Source organism: Papilio machaon, chromosome 6 (genome assembly GCF_912999745.1).
Source record: "Papilio machaon chromosome 6, ilPapMach1.1, whole genome shotgun sequence".
Taxonomy (NCBI): Eukaryota; Metazoa; Arthropoda; class Insecta; order Lepidoptera; family Papilionidae; genus Papilio; species Papilio machaon.
The window spans coordinates 6,348,871-6,362,727 of record NC_059991.1 but is presented as its reverse complement, the minus strand read 5'-3'; the positions used below and the strand labels follow the sequence as shown (position 1 = coordinate 6,362,727).

Below are 13,857 nucleotides of genomic sequence, written 5' to 3'. Positions count from 1 at the left end.
TCAATGTCTATGACATGTAAAAAAAAATTATTAATTCCATGCGGAAATTTATGTAACAAAACCTAACCTAATTCATTGAATAAAATCATTAAATCTGACATTGTAACATATCTCTTTTTGGTCCTTCGAGCCGGATTATACAGTGATTATTTATTATTTTAAAACAAACGGCATCGGAGTACAGCGGCATCACGCCCGCAACGCCTGCCGCGCAATAGCGCACTTCCAGCATTTAAACAAGACTTCAACATGTCTACAGACACCCTAGAAAGGTTAATTAACCGTAGAACCAATTATAAAGGACGTCTTAAACGGATTTATAACTTTGTAGATGAACAGAAAAACCACGTGAAAATATACGAGCTAAAGACAAGACAGACAGAAATGGCTGAACTTTATGAAAAATATAATACGACTCAAGAAGATATTGAAATGATTGAACAATCAACGAAATCCCACGAACAAGAGCGAGCTTCCACTGAAGAAAAGTATTTCTCGTATGCAGCAAAGATCTCAGAAATCTTGAAAGAACACGAACTCAACCGCTCTGCATCTTCGTGTCAATCGGTTCTACAACCCAGCTTAAAATCACCAGTTATTAAAATTCCAAATTTACAAATTCCAAGCTTCGATGGAAACCTGTCGGAGTGGTCCAATTTCAAATCGCTATTCGATGGAGTAATCGACTCACATGAGCAACTGACACACCTCCAGAAGTTCCAATACCTGAAGTCATTACTACGCGGGGAAGCTGCAGGTCTCATCGACTCCTTAACAGTTACAGAAGAAAATTATCAACATGCATTAAGTATACTTACTAAGAGGTACGACAACAAACTAATTACTGTTAACTTTCATTTAAAAAACATATTATCTGTTACATCTATTAGTAAAATTAATCTTAAAAATTTCCTTATAACATTACAACAAAGCCTAGATTCACTCAAAGCATTAAATGTACCAGTAGATACCTGGGATTTAATACTTATGTACATTATTATTCAAAAGTTAGACCAGAGTCTCAGATCTGCCTGGGAACTCGATTATAAAAGTGAAGAATTACCAAAGCTTTCACAATTATTAGACTTTCTAAATCATCGTGCAAGAGCATTTGAACTTATGTATGATCAGAATCAAAATGTTACAAAATCTAATACACAGATACATAATAAGCCTAAACTGACTCGAGTATCCACCCATGTAGGAACTGTTACTTCTAGCTGCAGTCTATGTAATATGTCTCATGAACTATACAAATGTCCATCTTTCCTTGAAATGAGTGCAGTCAAACGCAATGATTATGTAAAATCTAATAAATTATGCTTCAATTGTTTAAAACCTTACAGGATTCAACATACATGTTCAAAGAACAGCTGCTCTATCTGTTCTAAAAAGCATCATACAGCTATTCATATTGACAATTACTCTTTGGCTAAAATGTCTGGTAATACTGCTGCAAGTGTAGGCAATACACAAGACAAATTAATTACAGAAAAGATACCTGAGTCCCAATCAAAGGTAAGTACCAATAATTTAAGTTATAACAAACAAGCTTCAGTTATGCATTTACACTCAAACCAAGTTCAAGTTTACCTTTCTACAGCTGTTATTAAAGTTCAGCAAGATAATGGTGAATGGACTACATGTCATGCCTTACTGGATAGCGGAAGCCAAGTATCTCTAATAACAAAACAGCTAGCTAACAAGCTCAGCCTGCCACTTTCTAACAAGAAAGGTTACATTATATATGGTGTAGGTAGCGATCCCACACACTCATCTCAATCAACAATAGTTAATATTGCATCTTGCAACAGCAATTATACCACAGCATTAACTTGTGTAGTTACTGAACAAATTTCAACAAAGTTACCACAGAATTACATACCACTTGCTAACTTCAAGTTACCTAAACAATATGAATTAGCAGATCCCACATTTAATGTTCCAAAGGCCATTGACCTGCTCATTGGTGGACATTTATTCTACTCGCTTCTTCTACAGGGCAGTATACAATTAGGTAAAAATCGTCCCACACTCATAAATACAGTCTTTGGATGGGTAGTGACAGGAGAAATTGAATTAACAATGCAATCTTTATATCATAATACAGTCCACACATCGAACAATCTCCACACTTCAACTCATGCAGACGCACACTTTTACAAACACTCAGTTATATCAGCACATTTAACCTGTGAACAATCTTGTGATCAATTATTAAAACGGTTTTGGGAGCAAGAGGAACTAAAACCTTCCCCAATACTTACACCGGAACACATCTTTTGCGAAGAACTTTACAAAAGCACAACTACTAGAGACCCCACAGGTCGCTTTACAGTAAAACTTCCAATTATACAAGACAAGCTAGATCAGCTAGGTGATTCCTACAGTATCGCTCAAAAGTGCTTTATGTCTTTAGAGAAAAGATTCACTAACAATCCAGAACTTCATAAACAATATTCCGAATTCATTGATGAATACATAAACTTAGGCCATGCATCTTACATACCTGCCTCTTCATTTTCAGCAGACACACAAGAGGAAATCAAAAGGTTCTTTCTGCCTCATCATGCAGTTTTAAAACCAAGTAGTGTTTCAACCAAGTTACGTGTAGTTTTTAATGGAAGCAGTCAGTCATCTACATCTATCTCTCTCAATGACGTCTTACATGAGGGTCCTAACATTTACACAGATTTAATAGACATTATATTAAGATATAGAACCTATAAATATGTACTATCATGTGATTTAATTAAAATGTTCAGAAATATAAACATAGATCCCTTACATCGTAACCTACAATGTATACTATGGAGAGCATCGCCTAACGATGATCTTAAAGTTATTAGACTGAATACAGTCACATATGGGACTAGATGTGCTCCTTATCTAGCATTTAGGACATTACTAGAGCTTGCCCATCAGGATGGTCACATTTATCCATTAGCAGCACAATGCATTTTATATCAAACATTTATGGATGATGTCCATTGTGGAACAAACTCACTCTCTGAAGCTAGAGAACTTTGCAATCAATTAATTTCCCTATTTAAAAGAGGTGGTTTTCAACTACATAAATGGTCATCTAACAATCCTCAGATATTACAAGATGTTGAAAGCAACAAAGGTCAGCATTCACCAACCAGTCTTATTATTGGTGATGAAACTAGTACATTAGGTCTCAAGTATGAACCCGCAACAGATACATTTAAAGTTAACATTCCCTCTCAGCAATGTAACTTACATTTTACTAAAAGAATTGTACTCTCAATTATTGCCAAGATATATGACCCACTCGGTTACCTATCACCCGTTACTATCACTGCAAAACTTTTCATGCAACAGCTATGGAAAGAATCCAATATCATACAATGGGATACACCCTTACCCAAACATTTACTTCAACAATGGCTGTCCTTCTATGATAATATTCAGATATTAAAAGATATTACTATTCCTAGATATTGTTTCTCAGATATACCAAATGAAATTTACTTAGTAGGATATTGTGATGCCTCACTAGTTGCTTATGGCTCATGTATCTACATTGTAGCACATTATCCTAATCAAAAGCCAACTTCTAATTTAGTTATTAGCAAAAGCAAAGTTGCCCCTGTACGCACAGTCAGCTTACCAAAATTAGAACTTTCTAGCGCTACACTACTCTCAAAATTAATGAAAAAAGTCAAACTTGCCTTAGAGGTAGCTATTAAAATACATTCTGTATACTATTACACAGATTCAAGTATAGTTTTAAATTGGATAAACTCACCCTACAAAAAATGGGAAGTTTATGTATCAAATAGAATCTCACAAATATTACAAAACTCAGATTCTAATTTGTGGCATCATACTAGAACTTATGACAATGCTGCAGACTTACTTACTCATGGCGTACACGCTAAAGATTTTAATAATTTATCACTATGGTGGCACGGTCCGACATACTTGCTCTCACCACCTAGTGACTGGCCATGCGGTAGTGCTCAGACAAAAACCGAAGTAGAAACCTATCTCATTAAAGTAGTAAGCCCTAATAAAAATCAAACTGTCTCAGAATATTATAATGATGATGACTTAGAATACTTTATGAACATATTTGAAAGATTTTCAAGTTTTCAAAGATTATTAAACACAATTGCTCAGTGTCACAGATTTTGTCATAATCTCAAACACAATCATAGAATCACAGGTCCTCTCACACCTGAAGAATTAAAAGTTAGTCATAACTTCATAATCAAGATTGTACAAGCATCTCACTTTAAAAGAGAAATATTAGAACTAAAGTCAGGTAAAACTAATTATACCTTTTCAAATAGTCCACTCAAAAGACTATCCCCATTTATAGACAGTCAAGACTCTCTATTAAGAGTAGGTGGTAGAATTAAACATGCAAACATTCAATATAATCAGAAATATCCTATAATATTACCCAAGTGCCATGTCACATCTCTCATCATACAAAGGTATCACATACAACTCTTTCACTCAGGCATTCAGAACACAGTCTCAAACTTAAGACTTACATATTGGCCTATCCATGCTAGAGTTGAAGTTAAGAAAATTGTCTACAAGTGCACAGTATGTACCAGATATCGTGGTCAAACCTGTAGGCAAATGATGGCTAACCTACCATCTCATAGAGTCAATTTAGAAAGACCATTCTTACACATAGCAATAGACTATGGAGGTCCAATATACATTAAAAGTTCAAATCTACGCAATGCTAAATTTATAAAGAGCTACATATTAATACTAGTCTGTCTATCAACTAGATGCATACATATTGAATTATCAACTGATCTTACAACACCATCATTTATCTCATGCCTAAAAAGATTTGTTGCTCGTAGAGGTATCTGCAGCAGCATTTTATCCGACAATGCTTTATATTTCAAAGGTGCAGATCATGAACTACATGACCTGTATAATATGTTCAAAAATGAGACATCTTACAGTCAGATTATGGATTATACTAACAATCTAAATATAAAGTGGAATTTCACCACACCTCTCGCTAGTCATATGGGAGGAATCTATGAGTCTTGCATTAAACAAACTAAATATTTACTCAAAAGAAAATTAGGTAATTGTAGGATGACCTATGAACAATTGTCTACCATACTTTGTCAAATCGAAGCAATATTAAATTCAAGACCATTATTTGCAACTACTGATAATATAGATTCAATTAATTATATAAGTCCAAGTCATTTTCTTATTGGCACAACAATGTTAGATATACCAGAGCCCAGTCTAGCTAAAATTTCAGACAATAGACTTAATATTTGGCAAAAGATTACATCAATTAAACAGCAATTCTGGAAAGAATTTTACAAAACATATTTGTCTGAACTTCAAACTAGACAAAAGTGGTTTACAGACTCTCCTAATTTACAAGTAGGAAATATAGTTCTTATTAAAGATGAAAACACTCCGCCAATGTGTTGGCCCATGGGGAGAATTATCGAGATTTATAGTTCAAAAGATGACCACCTAACCCGGTCAGTCTTGGTCAAAACTGCTAAGGGACAGTACAAGCGCCCTATACATAAACTTGTCTTATTACCATCTCAGTAATTCTGCTTATATTTTCTTTTTTTAAACAAATGTTAAAATCTAACTCTAAATTTTACTTTAACTATGTAATTTAGCTCCTAGATGTAATATCCTATACCCTAGACTTATACTTAAGATAGATCTAAGATTGTAATAGAAATAATACTACAATTTATTGTAATTTAACTTTAATTTTAATTAACAAACAGAGAATGATTTAAAATAATTACTGCAACTTTTCATTTCATATTTATCAAATAGCACAACACTGTCACGTAAACTTGTAAATTCACATCACTTTAAAATTATTTTCTGTTTCAATTATTACTTTATCTAGCATTAATTTAGCAATTGTAATTAAAAGCATTTATTTATTTTCTTCAATTTATTATCTCAATAGCTGTCAATCACTCATGTCACTTAATTGTCAATTGTAATGTCAAACTTGTATACTTGTCAAATTCAAATTAACTTTAATACATCACCTCACATTTGATTTATATTCAGACTTCGTCAGCAAGGGGGTGTATGTTACGGATTTATAATAATTAAAAAAAAAAAAAAGTCAATGTCTATGACATGTAAAAAAAATTATTAATTCCATGCGGAAATTTATGTAACAAAACCTAACCTAATTCATTGAATAAAATCATTAAATCTGACATTGTAACAAACACAATAAGTTAAATTGCACATAGTTAAATTCACTGCCTGATTTCACAGCCTTAAAGTGGTAGTACAGACTTAGTAAATCTTAGTAAAGTCAGGCCTCCCTTATTAACCAATTAACGACTATGAGAACGTCAGTTATCATTACAATAAAGTGAGACCGTTAGTTAAATTTCGAAAATGCTAAGTAAGTCAGTTAAACAGTTTATGAAGTATTCGAACACTAACATTCGATGTATCAAACCCTTCAATTGAAACAAGTCTCGGTGCGGAAGCGAGAAGAACGAAAAAGTATTTAAATCACAGCGGTTTGTATTTATCTTTCCGGAGCGCCGGCGGCGGTTAAATATCTGAGGCTGTGCGGCACCACGCAACGCACAGAGACAAAGTGTAAACACAGCATTGCCTTTGAACCATCCTTCAGATATTTTAGCTTTCTATATTTCTAGTTAAATTATTTCAACTGTTTAAAGTACTTCCTTCTATTTCTTATTTAACTATATTTTTATTGAATCATCGCCTTTGGAATTTAACAATATTCTTATTATAATATATATTTTATTTTTAATTTCAAGTATAATATTAAAACTCAAACAATACAGATATTGTGTTCTTTCGCTCATAATACTTCAAAATTTTAGTACAAAAGTAAATTTTAAAATCGATTCAGTAGTTTTTGTAAAGAAATTGAAAATATTGCAGTATATAGTATCGTGATTCCGTAAAGCATCTATTTGGTTCTTGGTTACTGTGTTTTGAAAAAGCACCTAGAAGTTCCTCTAGATTTGTGAATCAGCTGAGTGCATTACATTTTTAAAAGTTACTTATAAAGCTCAGCACGGGTCGTTATTTAATTCTTCTTGAAGTACGAAACCATTATTACCTGTAGTGTTTCTTTCTTATGATACTTTCTTATGATAAAGTAAAACATTTGTTTATATTGATGGTAGTATTTATGTATAATTTACATATGTAAATTGTAAAAGAAAATGTCAAGTGACGTTCGTATATTTGTTAAACTGTCGCCGTCTCACGCACCGATATACTAAATCACAGAGGAGTGGGAGCGCTTGAAATAACAGAGAAAATCGCGGCCGTGTATCGGGCTCGGTATAATATTTGGAAGGCAAAAGGAAAATATGAAAAGGTGGAATATTTCCAGACAAAATTACAATCGCTTTAGACTCCGCACGGCCAATTGAGGGGTGAATTGTTACCTTCCTGCATTGCCATAAAGAATCTATTTGTTTTCGTTCCCAAGTCCACAGATTTCGATTGTGTATATTCTGTTTTGGTATAGACAGAACACGGAAATTTGCCTTTTGTTAGGAATATGGTTTTCAGCTTTTTTTTTTTTGAAAAGGCAAAAAAGCTTCATTTAATAACCATGTAAAATGACATTAGTCAATATATTTCATTTCATTTATCAATCTCGTTCTTAGTCTGATCATAACGATTGTACACATTTTTGATCACAACTTTGGAGAAAAATAATATACTTCAAAGTAACACTGTGATATCTTTTACCATTTCTTTCCATTTATTAGAATAACTTAATAACAATTCTAACTTAAAACTATAGCATAAATATGAAGCGTATTGTGGTTGAGACATGCCTACTACCTTCTCTGTTGTACGGTTGCCAAACATGGACTTTTACTAAGAATGCTAGACAAAAGATAATAAGAACGCAACGTGCAATGGAGAGGAGCATACTAAACATAAGGAAGATACATAAAATTTCAAGTGAAAACATCAGACAAAGAACCAAGCTAACTGATGCATTAATGCAGGCGCTAAAATTAAAATGGCAATGGGCTGGTCATATATCACGATTGACTGACAACAGATGGACTTTAGAAGCTACAAGATGGAAAAGACCAGTAGGGAAAAGGAAAGTTATTAGACCAATAAAACGGTGGACTGATGATATAACCGAAGTAACAGGGAAAGATTGGTTCACTCTCAGCAAAAACAGAACAGGCTGGAAGAAGATGGAGGAGGCCTTTACCCAAAGTGGGATCCATATTTGAATATAACAGACTAACAATACTAATAACTAAAATAAGTTTAAAACTAACAATACTAATAAAATGCAATTGTAAATATGGAAATAAAAGGGCTTATTATTATTATTATAATAACAATTCTTATCCAAAGTTTTAGCTGAAAAGATTAAATAATGAATTCATAATTAAACAAGCAACAAAATGTAAAATGGTAATGGATGTTGCCTGTTTAAAATTTGTTCGTCAAGAGAGCTATAGTAGAGTAAGGTCGAACTAATACACGTGGTCAGAACTAAGAGCAAGTAAGCCCGCTCGGAGAATTGAATATTAGCATTAACAAGACAAATGTTCCGTTGGAGTTTAATAGTTTCTCATTAGGAGCTGGCCGGGCCATCTCGTCGCAGCATTCACTGGCTCTGCACAACTCGCAACAACTGTAAGACGTCTTTGTTTCTACCTAACATCAAATACATTAGTGCAGGTCACAAAGGGCACGTTTACAGAACTGTTAAACAAATTTTGGATATGTCATGCGTATTTATGAAGGAATTAACCGTAATATACTGTTTAATAGTACAGTGTGAAGTAAAAATCGACATAATGATAACTGTTACAACAAGGTGGGCAAGAAATAAACGCTATTTTCAACGACCAAGCAGATATACCAGGTATACCAGGTTTTCGCGATACAAACAGCAGATTAGAAATTACTGAGCTAATTACATAAAATATAACAAAATAACGTACAGATATATATAACGAGACTTTCTTATGCAAATGAAAGTCTTGCTTCTTTTACCCTTGATAAAAAAAATATTTCACTTAAGCTAATTGTTTTTTAATTTACAAAGAGTCGTAAATTAGACTGAAGGCAGCGGCAGTGATGTTTGTGGCGGCAGATGTGCAATAATTCTCACGCATGGCCCGCCACCGCGTCGTTCCCTTGCGCGCACCACACCGGACGCGCAGATAAATAGCGGTCATTAACACGTTTCTTACAGTGACATTAGGCTTTATTGGATCCCAGGAAGTAACTCAATCTCGCTCAAACAACACGCACTCACGATTAATTCTATTGACGAAAATTATAAAAACACAGTACAGTATACCCTCTTTGCTGTAAATTCTACGTATATTTCGTTTTAAAATTTATGTCACTTTTCAGTTTCCTTTTTCGTATTTACTTTGTTTGTTATATTATAATTTTGAGTACGATTGTTTTGATCATCATCATCATCATCATCAGCTCACTATACGTCCCTACTGAGGGGCTCGGAGCCTACCCCAAGTTAGGGGTGACTAGGCCATAGTCAACCACGCTGGCCAAGAGCGGGTTGGTTGACTTCACACATATCATTGAATTTCTTCTCAGATATGAGCAGGTTGCATCACGATGTTTTCCTTCACCGTAAGAACGTCGGATTGTTTTGATATATCAGTGGTAATATTTGCTAATTTTGTTGCACGCAAACAATAAACATCGGAAATTCTTTCCTCTCATAATGTTTACTTTTATAGTTAAAGTTCTTAGAGCGAGATTAGTTTAACTAAAACCATATCGTAAATAGTCGGTGTATTAAGTTTAGAAGTGGAACAATACTGTTATCTTCACAAGTTGCACAATGATAGTACGCGGCGAGGCGGTCCCGGTGCACGGATGTTTAATTGCCGCTCATTAAATGTACAAGTTGTAAGTAGAAAGTCAAGAGTTTGTTGTATCGAGCCCACTGTTAGGTCAACATAGTTTAGTTATCGTGGAGGTAAAGTTAAAATGGTATGCGAGTTGCTCTTTAGAAGCGGTTAACGTCTGACGTCTCTATTCATTACTAAAGTAACCAGCCTTCGCAACTTTGTTCACACAAACTCTCCGCTCCTACTTTCCCTATAAAGTAGACTTGTGACAGCGAGTAATGTCTCCTGTATATTGTTCAGGGGCTAAGAGGTTTGCGTCGTACTCGTGATGAGAAATGTTAACTTTTACATCGTATTGTCTCTCATCAATTTGTTGCAGTTTTGAGTTTAAATTGTTTACAACTGAAATGTAAATAGTTTTTCTTGATTCAAACGAAGTGATAAACAGTTTATGAAGTATTCGATCGTTAATCTGTTCTTGGTAGAATCGATTATGAAGTGGGTGAGGAAATGCTCAGGCGCGGGCCAGGCGCTTGACAAATGTCCGTTATAAGCGCAGAACAAATTAACGCAATTAATTACGAGCAGGAGCGCAGGCAGCGCTGAGCCAACAAATATTATCAAGATCGTTAATTTCGACATCTCACTGAGAGGCGCACGGAGCACGGCGAAATGATATTAAGAATCAAACGAGAAAGTGCACCGCGTCTATCATACCACCCGCTTTTAAATATAAACTAACATCTCACAGAAAAATATACATTCATTGCTACAAAGTTAGTAACCGTAAACGTAGAGATAAAAGAAAAATCAACTAAATAATTGTCCGAATAGTTTTATATATAGATCTTATTTATGAAATACAATTGACTGAGAATCAACGCGCTAATAGTATACCATAAACCAAATAAAACAATACCAAATGAAACAACAAAGATTTAAACACATCTAAATCCCAACAAATAAAGGAAGCAAATGTTATATTAATGTGGCATTGTTAGGATAGCATAATAGAAGCAAGTCCATATAAAATTAATATAAAACATCGCCAGCAACGCACGGTTCATAATGAAAAGTATATTATGTCCTGTAAAAACATTTACGGTGTTTTTTAAAGCGCTTATTAAATTAAATAATTTAGACGACTCGAGTCAGATCGGACTATAAAGTCGTGAATTAACAATACACAAGACTCCCTTCAGCTTTGCCGCTTATTATACTCTTTTATTCTTTTCCATATTAGCAACACACGCTCTCAGTAACAATAACGTCATAAATGCCGAAGAGATTTTTCATCCCTATCGTAAACCTTCTTATTTCCTCTCGCCACGATTTTATTTTACCGCACAAATAGTGGACGGGCTGCGGTATTACGTAATTTTTATTTGTATTTTTATGTATTTGGCTTTAAATTACACCGGCTGCAAAAATTATTGAAGGTTATGATGTTAAAATATAACATACAAATTAATTTACCTTTGCCATTGGACATAATTTATGATATTAATTTTAGGTATGATTTTTAGCTAATATTAAGCTTACGTTTATCGTGTTATAAATCTGTCTAGTTCATCACGATACTACCTATAGGCTACGAGGTCAGTTCTGTCTATTTTCCAAATATTTGAGCAAGTTGCATAAACTAATAAAAAATCCTGATACAATAGGTGAATTTAAAGAGTATTGGGATTTCGGCTTCCAATGTTAAATAGCTCGATGGCAAAATATTACACAAAATAATTTTAGTCGCTTTACACTGGACCAATAAAATCTTCCATTTTGCGAAGAAACATAATTTAAAATAATTACTTTTTCACTATTAAGGCATGAGACAAAATATTTCTGATTATCAATTAATAATATTCTTGCTGTAGATAATAGCTCCGGCTATTTCTAAATACCTAATTCGTAATGAGGAAAGTTGGCAAACTTCAGCCGTTTATTGGAACAGGAATCGATTAACGACTTGAATGGAGTTAGCGGCTTAATAAATATTTCATACAACATCGATAGTTGTTTATCGTCCTTGTTTATGGTCTTCATAAAAATCGCAAGTGAGATCTGGGCCTGACGGTTTTATTCCACTATATCCGGGACAAAAACTGATATATTAATATTTTATTTACGAATAACATCTTGAAATATTCAACATCAATTCTTGTGATATGAAAATACTCTTGTGTGCTTAAGAAAGTTTTAATAATGTCTTATTGATTAAATTATCCAATATCCCTTTTTTAATTGCTCTTTTCATTAAACTATGCTTAAAATGTGAGAGAAATTTAACGTTATATTGATTCAAGCACTCAGCAGATTAGCGCGTCCCTTCTGCGATGTCAGTAATTCTGACCGTCCCATCTCCAAGTTTTTTCGTAATACATTTTAATATCACTAATAGATTACACATATCGATTCGCAACAATGATTGTCCCGTTTTTTCCCTTAAGGAGTACACCGTAAAAAATAATATTTATTTTACTGAGAAAACATGTAAGAAAAAACTTAAAATTCTGTATACGGTTCCACGTATTATTTTTCTTTGCTATTCATTTGTCAGCTATTTATTAATCTTTAATTTATCGTATTGTTACGTTTTCCTTTTAAAGAATATCTTTTTGAAAAGAGAACGGAGCTTTAAAAGGGCCAACCACGTTTGCTCGCTTGATCTAAGTAAATCAAACCTTTCATGTATATTTTATTTCTGATTATATTCTGATACGAAGGGTCCTTATATCACATTCATTCAAATGACATATTGTAGAAACATTTCAATATATTTTGATCGAGAAAATATAGAGTTTTCTTTCGTGAGCAAAACCAAACACATCGCGGAGAGCCAATAAGGGATTGATTTTACCCCGGTCTTATTCAAACTTACATGTTTCTATTATTATTATTACTCTTGTGGATGTTCGTTTGAAGGATTTATATGATCGTATTCGTAGTAGAAGGTAGAAGATATAAGAAGGTCGCTCGTGTTTGTAATATGAATTAGTTATCATTTAATTTAGCAGCGAAACTTTTTCTTTCCATGCCAATTCATACTTTTTGAGATTTTGAGTACAATTATTATAATTTATTATAATGTTTTATAAGATTCAATGAGCTAAATAATTTTAATTATAGTTATATAAAATAATGATTATGAGCAGCATGGCTGATAATATGACGCTAACAAGGAGACGTCGCTTTAGCGCGGCGCGTGCGTTGGAGCGACAAATACGGCGACGTAGGGCATCCAATGAAACAACACATAAGTCGAATTTGTTACATAGCTTATGTAATGTTTATTATCTGTGAGTATTCCTATATTACTATACCTCTGGTGTAGCGGACGTCCATGAGCGTCAATGATCATCTACTCGTCTCGTCTTCTCTATTTTTTTTATAAGAGAAGAGCTTAGAGAGTAAAAAAGTAAATAAACATTCAAATTGAGTTAATTAAATTGATTGATGATAAACAATAATTATACGTTTTCAATAATGAAAACATCCCAATTAGTTTCGGTTTATTTTCAAGCATGGACTGAGACGAGCTCAGTTAGTTTGATTGTGTTGTCGCAGTTCTTGTGGGTAATACTCAAATCTCTCTTTTGTTGGGTTCCAACATCACTCTTCATTAACTTGAAAAATTGTTATGAAAACGAAAGATGCTTTATTTTTTAACACAATCAGCCATTTCGGTAAAAAAAATTCATCCGCGTTGTTTCTTTGTTGTGAAAAATGTTATTTAATTTCGAGCAATTATTACACGCGCTCTACGAAATTACTCCAAGGAATTGGACCTCGTGTTGGTTTTATTTCGGAGAAAACGGTTTTTTTTTCTACAATGAAAGGTTTATGTCGTAAAATAAGAATCCCGCTGTTACCGTAATCTTTTTATTCTATTATGCAAATTGTTATGGAAGAAATAATTCTAATACACATTTCAGTTGCCAACATTTCAATTGGCAGCCTGTTACAATTGAAAGACGAGGAGAGGAATATT

General features: G+C 33.6%; 2 protein-coding genes across 12 annotated transcripts in view; both read left to right on the top strand.

The window, feature by feature from the left end:
- LOC106714967 (polypyrimidine tract-binding protein 1) overlaps nucleotides 1–13,857 on the top strand; it is a 348,985-nt gene that overhangs the window by 293,423 nt on the left and 41,705 nt on the right. The window lies entirely within an intron of this gene.
- On the top strand, nucleotides 123–5,732 carry LOC123721056. 5 transcript variants are annotated; one of them, XM_045678200.1, is made up of 3 exons: nucleotides 123–824; nucleotides 1,347–1,518; nucleotides 2,531–3,997. In XM_045678200.1, exons 1-3 carry the CDS (start codon nucleotides 250–252, stop codon nucleotides 2,579–2,581), a joined length of 798 nt encoding a protein of 265 aa, XP_045534156.1. In that variant the 5' UTR covers nucleotides 123–249; the 3' UTR covers nucleotides 2,582–3,997. The 5 variants fall into 5 exon arrangements, with proteins under 5 accessions (XP_045534156.1, XP_045534155.1, XP_045534152.1 ...); XM_045678199.1 differs by having other exon boundaries at nucleotides 2,528–3,997; XM_045678198.1 differs by having other exon boundaries at nucleotides 497–824; nucleotides 2,531–5,732.